This window comes from Electrophorus electricus, chromosome 14 (genome assembly GCF_041902795.1).
Source record: "Electrophorus electricus isolate QZ-2024a chromosome 14, ASM4190279v1, whole genome shotgun sequence".
NCBI lineage: Eukaryota > Metazoa > Chordata > Actinopteri > Gymnotiformes > Gymnotidae > Electrophorus > Electrophorus electricus.
The window spans coordinates 4,512,501-4,534,237 of NC_137510.1; the positions used below are offsets into that span (position 1 = coordinate 4,512,501).

The 21,737-nt window shown below is 49.6% G+C and overlaps 1 protein-coding gene across 5 annotated transcripts in view; it reads right to left on the reverse strand.

The window, feature by feature from the left end:
- Positions 1 to 21,737, reverse strand: part of cdkal1 (CDK5 regulatory subunit associated protein 1-like 1) — a 205,495-nt gene that overhangs the window by 44,555 nt on the left and 139,203 nt on the right. For all 5 annotated transcript variants that reach the window (XM_081695706.1, XM_035530938.2, XM_035530937.2 and 2 more), the window contains 2 exons: positions 12,606 to 12,786; positions 4,432 to 4,494 (listed from right to left, as the gene is read on the reverse strand). In XM_081695706.1, the coding sequence (XP_081551832.1) occupies positions 4,432 to 4,494; positions 12,606 to 12,786 (244 nt within the window). The remainder of the gene's footprint in view (positions 1 to 4,431; positions 4,495 to 12,605; positions 12,787 to 21,737) is intronic.

A 21,737-nucleotide genomic window follows, 5' to 3' on the forward strand; every position in this document is an offset into this window, starting at 1 on the left:
AATTACCACTCTCCCCCCCACCAGAAGCACACCTCTTTTCCAAATGGGATATTTAAACGACCAACGTCCACCTGCATCTTTGAGACGCCGGTCGGAATTCATCCCACCGATAAGCGCAATGTTGCCTTTGCTGGGGTTCGTGTGCGTGTTCTGTTGATTCTCTTTCCTCGTTCTCTCATCAGTTTCAGATACAAAGTCTGTCATTTAAAGAAGATTTTAAAAGGGGCGCACACACCCTTGTTTGGGGATTTTGGGAGAAGAGAAGAGACTAGCAGTCTACCCTGTACACACGCACACTCATACAAGAGTCAGTTAAATGTAGGATTAAATGCTTCAAAGGACAGAAAACAAGGCCATCTCAGACGTCTATGCTGAACACATACAGCCCTGCAGGTGATGTCTATAGAAACCCACAACTCCTGCACGTGTGTGTGTGTGTGTGTGTGTGTGTGTGTGTGTGTGTGAGAGAGAGAGAGAGAGAGAGAGAGAGAGAGAGAGAGAGAGAGAGAGAGAGAGAGAGAGAGAGAGAGAGAGAGAGTCTGCCTAAAAACTGAGATTGCCAAGCAGACTGTGCCAAAGCAGTGTGTTTGTCTGTGCGTGTGTGTGTGTGTGCGCACGCGCGCGTGTGTGCATGCTCACTGTCAGGAGACAGCTGAACACACACCCATGAATGATGAATGGGGAGAAAAACCTTCACCACGCTATAAGCAGTAACACACCCACACACACACCCACACCCACACCCACACACACACACACACACACACGCACACACACGACAAGTGTCACATGAAGAGAGTGCTATATCATTTTCTCTCACTCAAACGTCCATCTGACAAAATCAAAAGCACAGACATGCACAGCATTGTGGGAAAGTTTGCTGATGCATGACTATATCACACTCACAGAATCTGCCACCCACCCAGCACAGAGACTACCACCCACACACCCTCCCCAAACCTCCCTGTCTGTCCTTCCCCAACACAGAGACTTGGGGAGTGGAAGACAGAGAAAGAGAAAAACAGACAGACAGAGAGAGAGAGAAGAGGCATGCAGGACATAATTAGGCCGATTAGACCAGTCACAGACAAACACATTCAAAGACCAGTCTCAGACAAACACTACATTTTAAAGGCCAGACAAACACTATATTTAAAGACCAGTCACAGACAAACACTACATTTACAGACCAGTCTCAGACAATCACAACATTTAAAGATGTCATTCACCAACTCTTCCTAAGAAGAAACTTCTTCTTAAAACCCACTCATCGTTTTCTCAATTGGGATTTGTTCTTAGAGAAGAACACAATCTATGCACACTCAAGTTCACATCAATTGTGTTACATGGCAACGGCACCATCCAATACTCAGAGAAAAAAATACTAATAATAAAAAGAGTGCATCTGTCTATATTGTGCCGTAATTCTAAAAAAGTCAGATTTGCAAGTAATAAAGTCAAAATCAGGGGTGTCGTTGGGGGCGTGGTCAGGGGCGTGGTCAGGGGTGGGCCTTCTGAGCTTAAGTCCTGCATGATGACGTCCATCTCAGGTTTGTTAAAACAGTGCAGCACTACTGACACTTTTAACACTTAACAAATTTAAGAAAAAACCCATCAAAGTAGTGATTAATGAGTCCCATTAAAGACCAGTCCCAGACGAACCCTGCATTTAAAGACCAAACCCTGCATTTAAACAACCAAACCCCACGTTTAAAGACCAAACCCCACATTTAAAGACCAAACCCTGCTTTTAAAGACCAACCCCCACATTTAAAGACCAAACCCTGCATTTTGAGGCACTACTGTGGAGAGTCCAGCAGTCTGCAGGATCTGAGCAGCCCTGTAACAGCCTTCACCACAGGCCAGCAGTGAGCTGTACCGCGTCGCCGCCAGATCTCAGACTAAATCACCTCAGGCTGCTTGGAGCATCAGCACTCTGGAACTAAACGGTGGAGTAAATCAGAGTGCTACTGTTCCCTGGCCAGCAAGAACTGTGTCACTGCCAGAGAGAGTCCTTCACAATCTCCCTGCTCTTCTGCTGCTGTGTCACTCATGTGATTACAACCCACCCACACCAAACATGTCGTCTTCGCCAAATATGCACACATTTCTACATAATTTCTTCTTAAGGTTTTAATCGTCTGTCTGCTGTCATAATTATTGTTGCAGTCATTGTATTATTATTGTTATCATTATTATTACTGGTGTTAATTTGAATAATTTAGCTACTCAAAGACTTGTTGAATATGTTAAACTACTTTAATTTCCTGAACCTGTTCCAGTTTTCCAGTAGTGATACTGTACTGCACACAGTCATGCCAATAAAGCCATCTTGACTTGACTGAAGGAGCGAGAGAGACAGACACACACACAGAGAGGGAGAGAGAGAGTGAGAAAGAGAGAGAGAGAGAGAGGGGTGAGAAAGTGAGAAAGAGAGGGAGAAGTGTGAGAGAGAGAGAGAGAGAGTGAGAGTGAAAATATCCATGTATCTGGTGTAGCACTTTTCTCTTCTGAATGTCTGCCAAGTCCAACACAGAACTGCTGCAGTACAACAAAAAAGAGAAACCAAAAGCCTCAAATACTTAAAAAATAATAATAATGATAAACATCATCATCATCATCATCATCACCACCACCACAGTAGGGTGAGGACTGACTCATTCACTTTTCATATCCAACCTAACATGTATTACAGACTAGCAGCTAGGTGAAGAACTTTCCAGAACTTCCATAAACTGCTGCATGCAGGAGTGGATGTGATCAGCGTAGCGACACACATGCACGCTGTCCTTTACTGCCCCCCCAAGTGGAGGCGCTGTTTCGTTTAACTGCCATCTCCCATCCCTACCCAATGTCACAATGGTTTGCTCTCTCCAGTGTTCTCTGGATGGACACACTCACACACTTCTAGTGATCTGTGCCGTGCCAGACCAGCACTTCTATGCATGTGAGCAAACCAGCTTGGCCATAGCGCTTCAGAGTCATGTCAGCCACCTGGACCCCACCCTCGACCCGAGGGCCATGTGCGCGATGTCGCCCCTCTCTGTCGCTCGCATGTGGGAGGCCCGGGAGTGTGTTGGGGGGAGGAGGGGGATCAGTGTGAGATCACTTCCAGAGAGACGCTTTGCTAACGTGAGAGAGAGAGAGAGAGAGAGAGAGAGAGAGAGAGAGAGAGAGAGAGAGAGAGCAGGAGAGAGACCGCGATAATGTGATGGAGGAAGTTCATGCTCAGTAAAACTGCAGCCCTTTCATGTAACACACACACACACACACATTAATGACCGTCACCCAGGCAGCCTGAGAGAGGGGGCCTGCTGGTGGCTAATGACCGCGCGTGAAGAGGAGCGCCTTCGTCGCTGCAGGGTGTCGCATGTGCTCAGGGGCGTCCTAACGAACGGATTACCGTTCTTACCTGTGCCAGAGCCAAAATGGCCACCAGCGAGCTCGGGATCCTGTCCGTCCCGATGGGGCGCCGAGGTAGCCGAGCGCTAACGGCTGTCCTTAACGCAACCGGACGCGGAGCAGAGCGACAGCACTTCTCGACGCGCAAACCGAAGAACAGAACGACACCACGCAGCATTGCTGGAGGCCGTGTGGCGTCCAGGGGCTCGTGCATCGCTGAGGGAGCGCGCGGCGTTGAGGGCTCTGTGTGCTATTCCGACTCAACCGTTAAAGCAAAAACAAAAGGAGGAGAACGTGTTGGTGTACAGAACTGCTAATCACAACAGACGTCTGAACAGATGGGGGGGCACATCTGATCCTCATTTTAACAATAATCACATCCATCCAGCCGCTGGAGCAGATCATCAGATAACGGGCTGTACAAGCCGACCACGCTGGGAAGGAGCCATAAAAGAGCGTCACACTCACACGCCCGAGACGCGACGTCGATGCCGTCATTTTGAAAACGGTGCCTCGGATCGCCATGCCCCCGACGTTTACGGCCCATTCCGCTCCGCCTCAGGCAGGGGAGCAAGGCGGTCGCCGGGGCGCTCCTGGAGAGCGCGGCCGTGCTCGGAGGGGAAGCGACGGCAGCTTTTACGGGGCTGGGGGATGGACTGTCTATTGAAATTTTAATGATGTCATTAAGAGATGAGAGCTACGGGGCCCGCGCCGCTTCCTGTCTACCTGCCCGAACACAGTGAGGCGCTGCGTTCCCTCCCTCTCTCCCTCTCTCTCCCTCTCTCTCTCTCTCTCCATCTCCATCTCTAAGGTTAGAAGCCTCGTTTCCTCGTTTCTCTTCTGAGACTGCAGCGACAGGCCCGACAAGAAGAATGCATGAAAGAGCCATTATCCACAACAATGTCGGTGGCGCGGCGGCCAGTGTAAGGTCTGCGCTTGCCGGCGAGGGTTACCAGAGCAGAATGCCCGACAGAAGAAAAGGCAGAGGCTTTAACGAGGCGTCGTCCGGGGCCCGGCTGCGGCTCTTACCTTGTGGTCGTACGGGTTGTACGAGTGGAACAAGGCGGACAACTGCTTGGTTCTTTGTTTTTTCTGCATGGGGAGAAGAAAGAAAGAAAATGCGTTAGTACAGGAGTGAGCACCAGGTAAAAAAAAACAACCCGTCTTTAGTAAAAGGCTCTGGATGAGAGACATGAGGAAACGAGGCGGTTGGCAAAGCAAAAAAAGGAAAGAAAAATGGGATTTCAAAAAAGCAGAAAAAAAACAGAGGAAATACTTATGGGACAGAAAATGTGGAAATCCACCCACACGACAGCGAAGCCGCTCTGCTTCTCCAGGGCATAAAGACCTGGACTGGCCCTCAGTCGACACAGAGAGGCACTTCATTACGGGAAGTACTGAGAGCAGGCAGACAAACTTCTGGATGGCCTAATTAGAGCTCTGGGTGTGGTGCGGGGGCTTTTAGGCAGTGGAGAACACCTTAAGGAGATGGTCTGTAGCTGCTCCAGCGCCGACACGGGTTCTGTTTGAGAGCGATCCAACCCAGAGAGCCAAACGCCGGGCTGTTCTCATTTTAAAGGTACTCGACTAGTAATCAGAAGGTTGCTGGTTCAAGGCCCACCACTGCCAAGCTGCCACTGTTGGGCCCCTGAGCAAGACCCTTAACACTCAATCGCTCAAGTTGTACTCAGTCACAATTGTAAGTCGCTTTGGATAAAAGCGTCAGTTAAATGCCATAGAAATGTAACAGAAAACATGACCTTTTCCAGGTTAAGACAAAGGCTTTATTAATCAGGAGCGATCATTAGAAAATTAGTTCTCAAAGGAAAGTTTCTTTGAGACGGCAGCAGGCGTTCGGAGTTCTCTCTTCACCGGACTGCATTCATGAAGCTGCACGGTCAGCAACAGCCCGATAAATATTACTTTCTGCGCATTAAAGGTCGAATGCGGAGCATGGGAGCCAGGCTGCCCACACGCAATTAGGTAAAAGGTGACAGAGGAATCTACGGCAGGCCAGCTGGCCAGTTTAAGGTCTGATGAGAGTGTGACCACTTCCTGCCTCATTTATTTATTCTGGCGAGTAGATAAACACAAATAAATAAACAAACAGATAAATAAATAAACAAACAAACTAAGCGAACCTCGTGACTTCCGGAAACTCAATATTCCTGCACGTTCGGGCCAAGGCCCCGAGGTTGCTCCACTCTCGCAGAAATGAAGGTAGGAGGGAAAAAGAAATAATGCACACACATCCTCCCATCGAGCCAAATAAGAGCTGCTTCTTTAGATTCTTCTCCACGGGGTGAGAGACGGTGCAGCTCCGTTCTCATCAGGCCCGAAGCCGGCTGGAACGGCACACACAGCAGAGAGGTGCCCTGGAATATCAATTTCCAGGCCACGGTAACGAGATCTTTCCCTTTCTCCTTCTCTTCCATTCCCTGCCGCAGAGTGACCGGGCCGTCTCCCATTTCTTGCCGGAATCAAAGCCTTGCGCTGCAGCGAACGGGCAGGGGAAGAATCCGAGCTGAAAACCTTGTCCAGGAGGTCCTTCAGGACATCCCACTCAGTTTGCATTCCCGAGGCCCGGACAGGGTGCCACTCTAACTTTTGCAAGTACTTTCGGAGTTTTGAAAGCACCAGAACGGTGAGGAATATATGTGGCAAAGACTGGCACGGGGGGGTCCGAGCACTCCTTTACACAACCCGAACCTCAACATTTACTACGCCAAGGAAAAATAAATACAGACGCTGAAAAAATGGGCTTTTAATTTGGTTTCTGACCAGGTTACGTACAGGAGATGTTGCACAAAAACACATCAGCTTCAAAACACCGACTTTAAAATGAATCTTTTTACTTTCTACTGCTTTCAAGTGTACCAGCCACTTTTTGCGATGCATCCTACAGAACTGAATGAGACGGCAAGTAGATCCAAAAGGACACGCAGCGCGATCGGGGCCTACTTAGGTCAGCAGAGAGGTGCCAACAGCAGAAAAGAATTACAAAATATGTTTCCACGAGTCCCAGCAACTACACCTCCTACGATATCCGTCTGCTCTTCCTTCCACACACACACACACACACACACACACACACACACACACACACACACACACACACACACACGAAAAGAATGCGATGCCACATCAGGGTACTGAATATGCCCGCATGGTGCACAGGGGATATGGCCTCAGCTTAATAACAATGAACTCCCAAAGGCCAGAATGATGGCCATCACAAAAGCCAAGAGCAGCAAACGCAAACCAATAGTGGCTGTTACGGTCACGTGATCACATTTACCATTCGCTACCTTATGAATATGCAAATGGCGTTGGTTTCCTCCCTCCTCCCCCTCTGCCTTTCTCACGCATACATGTGCGCACACATGAATACCAGGTGAAGGTAATGACGCTCTTGACTGCAGCGCATGCCCTTGTGCACCTATAATGAGTGGCAGATGTCGGTGTGACACAGCTGGGCGCTCTGGGGTTGTACCAGCGGCCTCTGATGGGGCTGCCTAAAACCTATCACCATTGGCTGCCGGTTCAGATGGTGGCACTACGCCATGCTCTTGGAGGGTTGCCACGGCGCAAGAGGACTACACAGAAGAGGGCGTCCTCCCCAGGGTGCAGGCGAGCACCGTCAAGCGCTGTCTGCTGGTCGCGGGAACGACAGCATCAGGTCAATTATCCACCCAGAGAAAAAGACCTTGGAGTTCTGCAGGGATAAATGTTAGGTGATTCTTTTTTTTTTTTGCGTTGTGGTTTCAAACTTTCTCAAGCACATAAGAGAAGCCGTCGCGATAAAGCAGCTAAGAAAAAAAATAAAGGGGCATCGAACATGACTCGTGTAAGGTTTTCAGAAGAAGAATTTCAGAAGAATTTACTCCGATCGGCCAGCAAGCTGAAGTAACTTCTATGACCAAATGCAAGTGAATTTCTACAGCGCAGCGTTGATGCTAAGAGCAGACTTTACTCCGCGTACCCTGCAGTGAATGGGCCATTGTGTGCTGGCGTGGCGCTTGCACACGCACTCTTCTACAGCTGGAGGATGTAATTATCATGTAAAAACGAACAGACGTGAATTGAAAAATAAGGAGCCCTGATTCCTAACGCGGGCACAGGAGACCGAGACCGAGAGTTCAAGGCTTCGACGACGGAGTCGGAGCCATGACTGCAGCGCAGACGTGCTCCTTCATACCACCTTTCAAAAGGTCTTACACGTCTCCTGTTAGGAAATGACAATATCATTCTGCAAGGTCTTGGCGGGAATCTGCACGGGCCGGCTCGCCGAACATAAAAGTAGGCGCTGAAAAAAACCCAAACAAACAAAAAAAAAACCATATTTCCAGTCGCACGCTCGGAGAAAGAATTCTGCACAGTCGATTCCGGATGCCGCTAGCATGAAATCTGACATGCGATCATAGACCCTTATGCTCAATAGCCAGTGCGAGAGCCTGCAAAGATATCCTGCAAATCTAATCGCCCTCATACGTAACCATCTATACATCCAGTAGAGCTTCTGCTGCCGTACCACAGAACAAAACCACACGCGGCGCAAAAGGCAGCATACGTGGAAAAGATAAAACTCCAAAAAACTAGATTAAGAATGCACGAAGGTGAGAGGGGAAAAAGAGAAAGACAACACATTCCCTACCTACGTATCTCAACATCACCCCTATACGGAAGAACGGACGGAACGGTTGAATAGCAGCAGTGAGGGAAATTAATTTTAAAGCACGGATTTCTGGATAATGCAGAATGGTCAAGAAATTCAAAGGAAAAATTCCTTAGAAAGGAAAACATTTTGCAAAACAGCTAAGGAAGCCGTCTTCAGTCAGTAAACGTTCCGTCCGGAACGTTATGCTCGGAGCAGCACGGGCAATCTTCTCTATGCAAGTGAAGAATTCCAGAACAAACAAATCGGCTGTGTTCCGTTAGATAACGGTGCTCTCGGATGTCATTCCGAACGGAGGGCTTAAAAGCAGGCTTAAATCAAGGTTTTGGCAAAATAATGGGAATTGCAAGGCTCAGGAAATCCTGACAATCGCGACAACCTATTTCATGCTCTGAAAGAAGGAGCATCAGTTCAGCGAGGACAGACTGGCAGCTGTTTGCAGGAGAGAGTCGGCCAGTCACAGAGTGGAAAAAAAGAAAGGAGCGGGTTGCACCTCTCCCAAAAACCCGCCACCTCAGGGAATCGCTGGCCGTGGTGGGTAAAGATGTTACTTCTCCCTGCGCCTGACCTTCCCCAGCTGCTCAAACTCTCGTCCATCTGTCTCTGTTTTAAGATTAATCTGTGTTCCCGCGGTGAGTTTTCCTTTCTGACCTCGCTCCGGCGATGCGTTCGGACGTTGAGATGGCCTTCTGGCCCTCGTCTGCAGCTCAGGTCTTTCCCCGAGCCACTGTCTGATTTCCCCCGGCTCACGACGGGCCGGCTCTCGGCATCGACACCTGCCCGACAGCCCGGGAGCAACGCTCCGGGAGATCATTCCAATTTATCTCCACTAATCCCTTCCGGCATGCGAGACCAATTACGGCAACCCCGTTCGGGGAGCATCCGGTTCAGATAAGCCTCCGCGTGCACGCCGTATCTCCTTGGGCCCGACCTAGCGACCGTCTTCTCCGACAGCGAAGTGATTCGTTACCGTTCCAGCGCTGAGCTATTCATCACAGAGGAACGGAGGGTTCCTGCTGATGAGGTGGGTTCACCGTGCTGAGATACAAAAGCACCGGTCCAGGCTTGTGCACGGATCTGGCACTGTTCCCCCACTCACGAAAGGGCCCACCCGTAGGCCCCTGCCAGGCAGCTGCTGCCATCTGGAGCAGTTATTAATGCAACGCGCTTACGGCCGCTCTGCTTACGGGCGGGTGTGCCGGAACTGCCAAGCCTCCAGGCTCCTGAAAGCTCCGTGGGCTTCTGGAGCCACAGGGCTGGGTTGAATTTCATACCGCCACCTTTTCTTCCACCCAAGAGTCCGGCGGAGGAAGCAAGACGCCCAGCGCAGCGCAGCACACCGAAGTGGAACCGAAAGGCAGAACACCCGTGCACCTGAGCCGTGAAACACGGCTGGACGGTTTAAAAACGTCACGGAGAAGGCCAAAAGCTAACGAAAATCGTTGCCATAGCTCACAGTAATGCGCCGTTTAAGCACACTGGATTACAAAATCTGATGGTGTCACTGAGTTTGGTGACCATTGAAATTCTAGTGAGACGATTTGAGGCTCTTTTCAGCATTTGTACCACTGCGAGCACTTGTTACATTATACAGGACTTGATTTCTTCTCATAGCAATTGAAGGGAAGATTTTCACGACTGAAGAACATACAATAAAAAAGAGCTACTTAGTGATGGCGCAATCGCTCAAAGCTAATTTCCTACAGATAAATGATCTGAAAATGGTATTACACTAAACTATTCTGCTTAATGTATATCTTGCTAATTTTCATTGTCCGAACAAAGTATTGGAACAATGCCTAAATACCCAAACAAGCCTTAAATTAAACTGAATTACATAAAGGCAAAAATGAGGTAATGTATGCATTTGGGTACTGCTAGACATTCAACAACCCTCAATGCTGCCTGAGGCAAGACATTCACAACACCTGGAACCAAACCATCACAAAGTAGTCGCCGCCTGGGACAGCAAACGGCCCACTTTCAGGACTCAAACTCTTGGCAATCACTACACAAAAACCACTGGGAACGAACTTTAAAAAATACGATTGCTGAAGCGTGAACTATAGTGTGAGCTGAAGAAACGCCCGACGTGAACTGCAAGGTTATCTTACACCTGCTTTAAAATACAGCCTCACGTCACTAAGACAATAAACGAAAATAACAAAGACGGTAAAAAGCAACCAGCCCACGCCTCGTATAAGATGTTTATTTAGCCGCATCTGCCCATAGCATTAGCACCCACTGACAGTGACTCGAAACGGGCCCAGCTTCTGGTCCCCATCTCACCACATCAAGAAAACGAATCACAATGTCCCTTATTCTGTTACAGGTTAGCTCCCTGCTAACCGGTGCTTAGCTTTTAAAATACTTAATTTATCTCAATATTTATAGTCATCTAAAATAGAGGAGTAATCACAAAAAGGCAGCACTATTCTAAAAATCAGAGGCTGAGTACAGGGAGCATTTCTACGCTGCTACTGAATTCTATACAACTGAAAGGCGTGAATTCACAGTTTCTTTTGTCTTTTTATCTGAAGGTGAGAAGCCAAATGTCTGAATCTAAATAACTAATGGTAAAGGGGAGTACGAAAGTAGCAGATCTCCAATACGAGGTGCTATTGTTCAACAGATCTCCACCCTTAACAGATCTCCACCCTAACAGATCTCCACCCTAAACAGATCTCCACCCAAACAGATCTTCAATATGAGGTGCTATCGTACTAACAGATCTCCACTATACGAGGTGCTGTCATACTAACAGATCTCCACCCAAACAGATCTCCAATATGAGGTGCTATCATACTAACAGATCTCCACCCGAACAGATCTCCACCCAAACAGATCTCCACCCAAACAGATCTCCAATCTGAGGTGCTATCATACTAACAGATCTCCACTATACGAGGTGCTATTGTTCAACAGATCTCCACTCTAACAGATCTTCGATACGAAGTGCTATCGTACTAACAGATCTCCTATACGAGGTGCTAACGTACTAACAGATCTCCACTATACGAGGTGCTATCATACTAACAGATCTCCACCCGAACAGATCTCCACCCGAACAGATCTCCAATACGAGGTGCTATCGTACTAACAAATCTCCACTATACGAGGTGCTATCATACTAACAGATCTCCACCCTAACAGATCTCCACCCTAACAGATCTTCGATACGAAGTGCTAGCATACTAACAGATCTCCAATACGAGGTGCTATCGTACTAGCAGATCTCCACTATACGAGGTGCTATCGTACTAACAGATCTCCACTATACGAGGTGCTATCGTACTAACAGATCTCCACTATACGAGGTGCTATCGTACTAACAGATCTCCACTATACGAGGTGCTATTGTACTAACAGATCTCCACTCTAACAGATCTCCACTCTAACAGATCTCCACTCTTCAGAGCTGCTATCTCAGTTGAGTCTGAAACAAACTTGGTCACATCTGGGAGACACCTGCCTACATTACATAATGAAGAATAATCACTGGTAGAATACAAAGGTATTTACACAACTGCTTGTTCAGATCATGAATGAAAATCTATAACTTTTGTTGTTGTTGTAGCATAAACCCCAAAGCACAAATCTGACTAACATCCAGCAGAAAGTCACTTTACCCTCATTAAACAAACTGCTAATCTGTCTAACTCCTTGATGAAAAAGTGAAAATCTTGTTTCAGTCCTTGAGCGAGTTTCTCTGCATTAGTGAATTTCTGCATTTTCCACAGTTTCAGCAACATGTAATAATATATCACTAGCAGCGCGGTTCAAGAAAACAGATTAAAAAATGACCATGGTAAATAAATAACTCCCTATCACTGTAAACGTGAGGGAATATTAGCAATTAGTGTCTGACGGGGTTCACGACACTCTTCATGTGCAAACTGTCATGAAGCTTTTAATGTTACTTTAATATCTTAAATTCTTCATGACCTCAGAAACTAGATCTATTTTTGGTAATTTGCTGAATTTCCCGTCTTTGTGAAGAGAACGCGAGCAAGAACGCAGAGAAAAGAAACAGACAAAGCAAGACCGAAAAGGGGAGTCAGTAAAGATAATCATCATGACCTCAGCGAGACACCATAAAGGTGCACGTCTGTACAAGACCTAATCTTCCAGCCACTTAATAAAACAAAACAACTCATGACTTTTTAAAGGTGTTTTCAGCCGTTCCGATGGCACGGCCGGGTCACGTCTTCACACCCCGATGGCAAGCGTGGGCGTTTGTGACGGGTAGAAAAAAGACTGCTTCAAAAAGGCCCAGAACGCAGGGAGGTGTGCCTAAACTGGAGCAGACGCTGTTCAAGATCATTTTAGAGAAGATAACAGCGCCCGCGCGAAACTCCCCTGGGTCTAACACGCCGCCCCGGCCCTTTATATGTCTGCACACGTCTGTGAGTACAAACCTGCCAGGGCTGACCTGTTCTCACCATCAATCAGTAAAGGTCAGTGACAGCAGCAAGCACAAACACACACACACACACACACACACACACACACACACAGTAGCACTCACCACTTGAGCTGGGACCTGCTCCATCTTGGCTGCGGGCGTTCCAGGTCGAGGGTAGAACTGGTTGATGAAGAGGCTCGGGAACCGGTACTTCTTCACCAGCTCCAAGGTCTCCTGGAAGTCTGCGTCTGTCTCTCCGGGGAAGCCACAGATGATGTCCGTGGCGATGGTGATGCCCGGCACCCTGTGGAAGAGAGACACACAAGAGATGATGGCCAGGAAAGCTACAAGCTACCGTCACAAAAGGCAAGAGTTCTCTGAGCAGTACCAGGAAGCTGGAACATTCCGATTCTTAGATTCCCGTTTCCATAAATGTGTTGCATTTGGAAGCACATGTGAAATGTATATCTGGGATGAGTATATTTTTCCAATTTCAATTCTTTAGTATTTGTGTTTAATTGTTTCTTCCATATCACAGTAATGTTTTCTTGAATGGAACTAGACTGTACACAGGAGAGGACTCAGTGCAACTCACAGTGCACAGCAGGGTGGGTGGGTTGAAGGATGAGGGCCCCGGAGCAGCTTCCTTTCCGCTCCAGAACCTTATTAGGATCCTCAGCACCCATCGATTAGCCACATATCCGCTGATTGAATTAGGCTCTCTGCTGAGAGATCAATTCATTGATTTCCTTTCCCCTGTATTCTGTTATTATCGATCACCAACTGACGGGAAGCACAAACAGCTCTGAAGTGCAGAGCGGAAGCAGAGGAGGACCAGAACCGCGTGCTCCGGCCGACGGCAGCCCCTCCTGCGGTGCAACACACACTTCCTGCGGTGCAACACACACTTCCTGCGGTGCAACACACACCCTTGGTGTGCTGCGCTTTAGGGAGGAGGAGCCATCAACGCGGGTCGAACCGGGGGCCCTCATGACAAAGGAAAAGTGGCCCTGACGGCCCTCCTTAACGGCAAGTAGCGGAAATGGCTGTGCACACTCTACACAACAGATACACGGCCCTACACGGCAGTCAATTCACGTTATTGCATTACACACACACACACACACATTTCCCACGGACTCTGCATCACTGGCCCCTGTGTCTCTTACGCAAACTCGCTTATTATTGACGACACCCGGCAAATCGTTCATCCTTTATCGCGTTAGCCTTAGCCGAACAGTCCCAGCAGATAACCCCTGACCTATCGATACCCTCCTACCCACAGCATCGCCATTAATATTCACGAGTGTCCGCCGGCTCTCGCGAACCCTCGACCTTTCCAGCCTGCGCGAGAAACACTCCTCGACGTCGGCCCCGCGTCTAAACGCTGGCGCTGGGCTTCCCCCCCACCCCCCCCTTCCTCCTCCTGCAGAATTCCACACCATTCGCGCTGCTTTGTAGCCCACATTTGTCTTCGGTAATGGAGGGTAATCACACACATAGACTTCTGCAGTGCAGAGTACAATTTCAGGCCTGTCCATGTCCTTCCAATCCTCCGAGCAGCCCAGGCGTCACATCTCACGCCCGCGGCTCTTTTCCTGTGGCACATTAACGGGGTATAAAAGAAAATAAAAAATAAGAGTAGCGGGGCTCAGCCTCGGAAGAGGGGCGAGCAGGCGGCGGCAGCGGCCTGCAGGGGCCGTCGGAAAACCGCAATTTAAATGGACTGTAGATCTTTCTTACAGACGGCAGCTAATGAAACGCCCGTCGACAAAGACCCGAGTGGCTTCTGCTTTTCGTGCCCATCGAGAGGAGGAAGACACGAATCTACGCTGCCCGGACGATCTGCGTGAGGGTGTTTACGTAAGGAAGGGTGTTTATGTAAATAACGCAAGTACCAAAACTCCAGCACACGTACTCGTAAGACCAGGTTTTACTGGGAGAATCAATACTGTATAACTTTGTTTATCTTTAAAATGCACTGGCGTATCTTCTAATGCATGAGCCATTTGCGTTTTACGTTCTCCGCACGATGGGAGCGCGATCGGGGGCGTTCCAGAAGTGGCGCTCAAAGGTTGCGCTATTCGGAAAACAAGCAGGGATGCGAGACGTCCTGAGACCAATTAGAGAAGCCTGCTGACCGCAGAGGGCACGGCGCCGCATCTCCATCGCTCGTTCGGGCTCCAACGCCAGGCGAGGCAAGCGTGGCAGGTCAGAGGTCACACCGTCCGCACGAATCGCCGACTCCCCGTGGCGACGGCTCACGCGCAGCCAGGACGGGTTTGCCGGGACTCGATATTCTCGCACAACGAAGAGGAACGGGTTGCCGGTCCGTCTACCGTACAAGCGGAGGGGGGCCACGTTTGGTCACGGTACCGTTGAACAGAAGCTGAGGTGTCAGGTGTAGTCCACACTGACTAGATGCACCACATGCGCCGCCTGACTCGATGAGCTCGTTAGTCGAGTTTTGCCGCACCGGCCGAACAAAAGACTCACACGGTTTGTGCCAGACCGGAACATTCTCAGACGGCTCTCCGTCTCGGGAATCTAAAGCTCATCGGGAAGTGGGGAGGAGGAGGAGGCTGTGGAGGGACAGAGAGAGAGAAAGAGAGAAGGAGAGAAAGCAAGTGGAGACAGATGGCTGCGTTCCTGCTCGCCATCTCGCTCAAACCCATTACCTTCCTACCCACCTCTCCAGACCCCGGTATCCCTGTGAAGAAGAGTAGAGGGGAATGAAAGGGAATGAAAGGGAATGAAAGTGGAATTAATCGAGCCGGCGCAGCCTCCCCGCTGGCCTCCAAAACACTCGGAAAGAGGACATGCTGTCTCCGGATAAGCCAGGACTGCACAGCTCCCAGGGGTGCCGCAGGAGAAAAGGTTATTAGCGAACCTCTCGCGCTTGGTCCAGTCACAGAGCGACGACTGCGCCTCTCAAACGTTAAAAGACCTACAGGATCTGATAACAGGGCCCGCGAAACCTCGCGCCACTTCCGCGCGCCGCCTGACCGTTCCGTCCGTGCAGCTCGCGCCCGATTGGCTCGTCGTGGGTGAGCAATAATGGAGAACAGGGGGAGATGACGTGGAGTAAAGCAAGCAGTTGAAGCCCGAGCAAACAGCAAGCACGGCGGCGCGCAGCCCGGCGACCCCAGTCCCGAGAACCCGACCGGCAGCGGCGGGCATCGGGAAACCCAAGCCTTTCCTGCCGCGTCTCTGCAGAGAGGAGGGAGGGGTCGTCGAGGTGACAGGCCCAAGAGCCCCACCCTCTCCTTCCACCCCACCCCCGGGGCCTCTGGAGAGCGAGCGCGAGCGTCACCGTCGAGTGCCGCCATTACGTTACCACTGCAGGGGACTACGTAAGCCCTAGACGAATGCAGTCCCTCATCCCAAGAGGAAAAAAACACAGCGTACCTTCTTCATGCTGTGCTAGCGATATTTCATGAGAAGGCAGTCCCCAGCAGACAGGGGAGATCCATTCCATCCACTACGAAGTCCAGCTAGGAACACAGCCGGCGCACGTGGACACCGAGGCTGCCTCCCACTGGCTGGAACTGGGCTCAGCACAAAAGGATCCACCCGCCACGTCACGCGTGACGACTCCACCGGTCCAGTCTGGTTCTCCTGGCAAAGCGCAAACGGGCAACCAGGCCAAACGCTCCGAGCCTCGGCCTCCGTCAGGCTGCGAAGGAGGACCGGTGCCCGGTCCAATGACAACCGGTGAAAAGAACAACTCTGTCTGGAAGAAACCGTGCGATGTGTTCACCTTCCCAGCTGAAACTGAACGAAAGAGAACGTGAACAAAAACACAGCAGGACTCGGGCGGTCGGCAGAGCGGACCGGAACCTTATCAGCAAGCAAACAGCGCGGTTCCTCGTCTGAGCCCAGCTTGTGTTCACATTCTCCCCGCGTGTGTTGGCATTTATTTTCTCTAGCGATTACACTTTACACCTACCTGCACTTAAATCTGCTGGAGAAGGATTCTCAGCAGAGCCTAAACCCTATTAATTAAAACCTAACAGGAATCGCCAAACTCCAAGTCGGCGAGCGTGGGGGCGGGTAGACGGGGCTTGGGGCTTCTGGGGGACGACTACGACGACCGAAGGCGCCGTCCGCCTCGGAGCGGCAGCTGATGGAGAGTGTTTACCCAACAGATGCAGACACGCAGTCGGGACGAAGACGTGGGAGCGAACAACGGGACGTCTCTTCGGGGGGGGCTGGAGCTGTGATGATGGGGGGGGGGGGGGCTGTGAAGTTAAACATTCAAGCGCTCGTCCGGCAGGGAAGGCAGAGCTACCCATCTGTCCCTGGGCACCAGACGCCATCCTGGCCCCGGTGCGTGCCGCTGGCGGGAACACAAGCCGCACCACCCGAACGGTGGGTGGGCGGAGGAGCGGGTCGACTCCAGAGTTCTGAAGGCTCCTGTGCGGTGAGAAGGAAGCATTTCCCTCGGGGGCATATCAGCGGGTCTCCACGACTCAGTAACAGAAATTCTGGCAGCTGGCAATTTTTGCCACAGTTAGCTGAAGTGAAATAATTATTCACAAACTGGGTCTATCATATTGGCTCCATCCGATACCGCGTGTGCGTTCCGAACTATATACGAACTTGTAATGAACTCCGTCCAGACGTCAACCGAAACGGCTTGGAATGGATTACCCTCAACTGCGCGAGCGTAACGGCGCAAGAGTAAACTGCAGCTAGGCGCTTTTTCGCGCGTTAATATTGTGTCGTTTCATGATGGCTTAACAACCAACGGACAAAAATCGAATTCTTAGCGTTTCCAAGCTTGAACATCCACCAGCCCCTGTTCAAAAGGTATGCGGTAAATTACTAACCAAGGCCAGCGTTACCACCCTGGCCTGTGAAAACACATTAGCATTTTGGAAAACATTTCCTTACAGAATTACATGTGCAGGAAGGAGAGACAACAGCATTTATCTTCTCTGACTCATAATCCAGACAGAATTTTGCCTTAATTGTTTCACCATCTAAACTAATGAAGACACTTAAGGGAGAGAGAGACACATAAATTTATTGAAAATACTGCAGTGAGTGGCAGTTTTAAAATGGTCAATGAATTTTTATTAGGTAGAGCCATTGCACACAAGATCAAAAGCCTTACAGCTGGCAGGGGTGTTAAGTGCCTCATTTCTGACAGTTTTCATCGTAATGTGTCGCGCGTCGCTCTCCGTTTCGAGAAGGCTGAGACAAGCCTCGAACAAACGGTTATCTCCTTCCTCTGGTGGTTATCAGAGAAGAAGAAAATGGAACAAAAAAAAAAACAAAACACATCGCATGAAAGAAGATGCACATATGAGCGTCGGCCTCGGTAGTGCCTTTGGGGGGTTGGGGGGGGGACTGAAGAGAGGGAGACAGTCTCTATAGTAACGGATCTCGGTACAGGCTACTGATTTGAGGTGGTAAGGTGTCAACTAGCCGGCATCTCTCAGGAGCGGTCCTCGGAGAGAAGCACTCTGTCTCGATGAGAACGATCCTCAGGATAAGAGACTTCTGTCTGACACACCAAGCCCCATTTAGGCCTGTAATTATCCCCTCTCAGTCAGGATAAAGACCTCGGTGCCCCACGGATTGCTGGCCCTCAGTCTCTGCAGTTCCATAACGCGGTACACGGTTTTACTCTGTGTGGGATCCATTCTGAGCACAGCCTCTACAACATACAAGTCTGGCTGGATCTGAGGTTTTTTGGGGTTTTTTTTTTTTGTTTTTTTTTGGGGGGGGGGGGGGGGTTTGATGTGATCGGATACCGTGAACTCGAAACAGTGCGACGAAACAGTGCGGAACCAAGACATGTTTAAACCTGGACTATGACACGTGGCTCATGATGACGTCACGTTTATGAAACGTGACGCGTGGCTCGTCTCCCTTCCAAGCGTCTCCTCTACAGGGGAGCCTCGCTTGCAGTCGGGGCCCAGCGGTCGAAGGCGAACACATTCTGCTCGCGAGAGCCGAGCCATGGGAACAGCAGCGACAACAAATGCCACCACGATGACGACAGTGTACAGGGAGAAGCGCACGTGACAGATGATGAGCAAGGTGTAGGCAAAAACATAAATGAGCGCGGTTTCTACGGGGAGCGTGTGTATGTGTGTGTGTGTGTGTGTGTGTGTGTGTGTGTGTGTGTGAGAGAGAGAGCGTCCACGAATGCTCAGATATCTGCAGTGAGCAGTCCAGAGCGTGCACGTGGGCATTAATGCCAGTGTTAATGAAGGAGTGTTTGATCTCAGATGGGTAGGAAGGTTTCAGAGTTGCATGACTATATCTGTGAGAGGAGTCAGGGTGAAGTTATTACCATGACCCCACACACACACACACACACACACTCCTGGGATTGCATTATTTATATATAATATTTGGAATTTGATTCATCTGTTTATATATATAGATGGAGAGAATAATAAAGAAGTGTGAGAGAGAGATGCAGAAATATTCCACATGCTGATGAACACCCACCCACACATCCACCCACCCACCCACACACCCACCCACACACCCACCCACACACCCACACTCACACCCACACTCACACCCACACTCACACCCACACTCACACACACTCACACACAGGACAGACCAGCAGGTGGGCACACACGTAACCCAGCAGAGAGCACTGAGTTTAAACACTGTACAGCACACACGTAACCCAGCAGAGAGCACTGAGTTTAAACACTGTACAGCACAAACGTATGGTGTTTATTGGAAACAACAACTGTCCCATCCCATCCACGTGGAAACACCGCCATGATGCATGTTCTTGGTACACCGCCAGTGTAGCAACAACACAACATTCTTTACCCTTTGGTCCTTTTAGTCGGGTTTTCCCCCTCAAATGTGTTCATGGTTATTGTGTCTAATAATGCCACGACATACATTCCAGTTATTAAAACCACTACAACACACACACACACCATAATGCGGGAGGGAGAGTTTTTTTTTAAAGAAAAGGGCTGAAGAGTGCCAAACACTCTTCTTCATCTCAGCTCTAATAAAAACCATCTGGTGTGGACTTTGGGGATACAATACCTGTCACCCACTCCAGGGTAACACAGCCAGCCATTCACAGCCTCATCTGAGATGTTCATATTTGAACAGATGTGTTTAAATTACATCTCTCTCTCTCTCTCTCTCTCTCTCTCTCTCTCTCTCTCTCTCTGTGTGTGTGTGTGTGTGTGTGTGTGTGTGTTTCAGGCGTGTGGACCCTCAGTGCAGAGTACATAACAAAATGAAGGGATGGATGTAATGGTGCAGAGTCTGAAAAGAAAGGCAAAGAGAAAGAGACAAGAAGAGAAGAGATGAAATGAAACGAGACGAGACGAGACAAGAAAAGAAGGCGTCACTGCAGCTCTGTTATTCCTGCATGGGCCTGCACAGGACAGCCCACCATAAACACATCAGGGGAACCCCACAGTCTCTCTCAGCTCCCCACGGTCTCTCTCAGCTCCCCACGGTCTCTCTCAGCTCCCCACGGTCTCTCTCAGCTCCCCACAGTCTCTCTCAGATCCTCTAGTGTCTTTCATCTCATGTGGGTATATGTGTGTGTGTGTGTGATATATATATATATATATATATATATATATATATATATATATATATATATATATATATATGTGTGTGTGTGTGTGTGTGTGTGATATATGTGTGTGTGTGTGATATATATATATATATATATATGCATGCACATACACTCACCCATATACACACACACACACACATATATATCACACACACACATATATATATGTGTGTGTGTGATATATATGTGTGTGTGTGTGTATATGGGTGAGTGTATGTGCATGCATGTCTCTGTGTGAGCATGTGGGTATGTGTGTGCGTATATGTGTGTGTGAGTAAGTGTGGGTGGGTATGCGTGTGCGTGAGTGCGTGTGTGGGTGTGCACGCGTGCATGTGTTTGTGCATGTGTGGGTGGGTATATATGTGTGTGTGTGTGCGTGTATGTGAGCATGTGGATGCGTGTGTGCGTGCGCATGTGTGTGGGTATGTGTGTGTATGTGAGCATGTGGATTTATGTGTGTGTGCGTGTGTGAGCATGTGGATATGTGTGTGGGTATATGTGTGTGCGCGCGCTAGTGTGTGTGTGCGTGCGTGCGAGCATGTGGACGTGTGTGGGTATGTGTGTGTGTGTGTGTGTGTGTGTGTGTGAGAGAGAATGTGGATATGTGTGTGGGTATATGTGTGCGCGCACGAGTATGTGTGTGTGCGTGCGAGCATGTGGACGTGTGTGTGTGTGTGTGAGCATGTGGATATGTGTGTGGGTATATGTGTGTGCGCACGAGTATGTGTGTGTGTGTGGGCAGAAGGTGCAGTATTCGGTGAAGTCTGGTGTTCTCTGTGGGAGTTTTCTTCCTCCTCGTGGGCAGCGACTTGCTAATTAAAGCAACATATTGAGCTGTCTGTCCACATTACCGACTGGACACACACTTTAACACTTCTGCAGGCTGACGGACACTCAGACCCCATGAGCCATGAGTCTCGGGGTGTGTGTGCGCGCGTGTGGGTGTGTGGTCATGTCCTCAGACTCCTGCTCCCCTGCACGCTCCTCCGAGAATCCGTGTCTGGACCACCCTGGACCCTCCTCCCCTAAAACACACAGAGAGCCCGAACCCGCAGGTGCGGGGACCCCAGTGACACGATGTCCCACCCTGCACAAAGATGGGTCCTCCCAAGACTGCACAAGCTGCTGGTGTGTGAAGGTCAGAGGCATTGCAGTAGGCCAGACAGGGCTTGTGCTCACACACACACACACACACACACAAATGTGCTCTCTATCTCATGTACACACGCTCATGCACACATAAGTGCTCTCTCTTTCACACACAGACACACGCACACATGCAAACAATCACATGGACACAAAGTGCTCACACATGTGCTCTTTTTCACTTCATCACACAACAAAAACAGGCTTTTGCACACACACACACACACACACAGTTAAATCTGTGGTGGATGATTGTGTGGAGGCAGAGAGAACTGTAGTCTGATGAGAATGTTTACACTGCCAAACAGCTGTGGCAAAATGGCAAAAGAAGACACAGCTTTGACAGAGTACGTGCCCGTGTGTGTGAGTGAAAGAGAGAGACAGCGAGCAGCGAGCGAGTATGTGTGGCCAACTTCCCATCTGGCTGTAAAAAGCGTTAAAGGACACCAGTTACCCTCCAGTCCAGAACCGTCTGCCTTCTAAAGCCCCAGGGCTGAACGGATGAACGGAAGAAACCACGG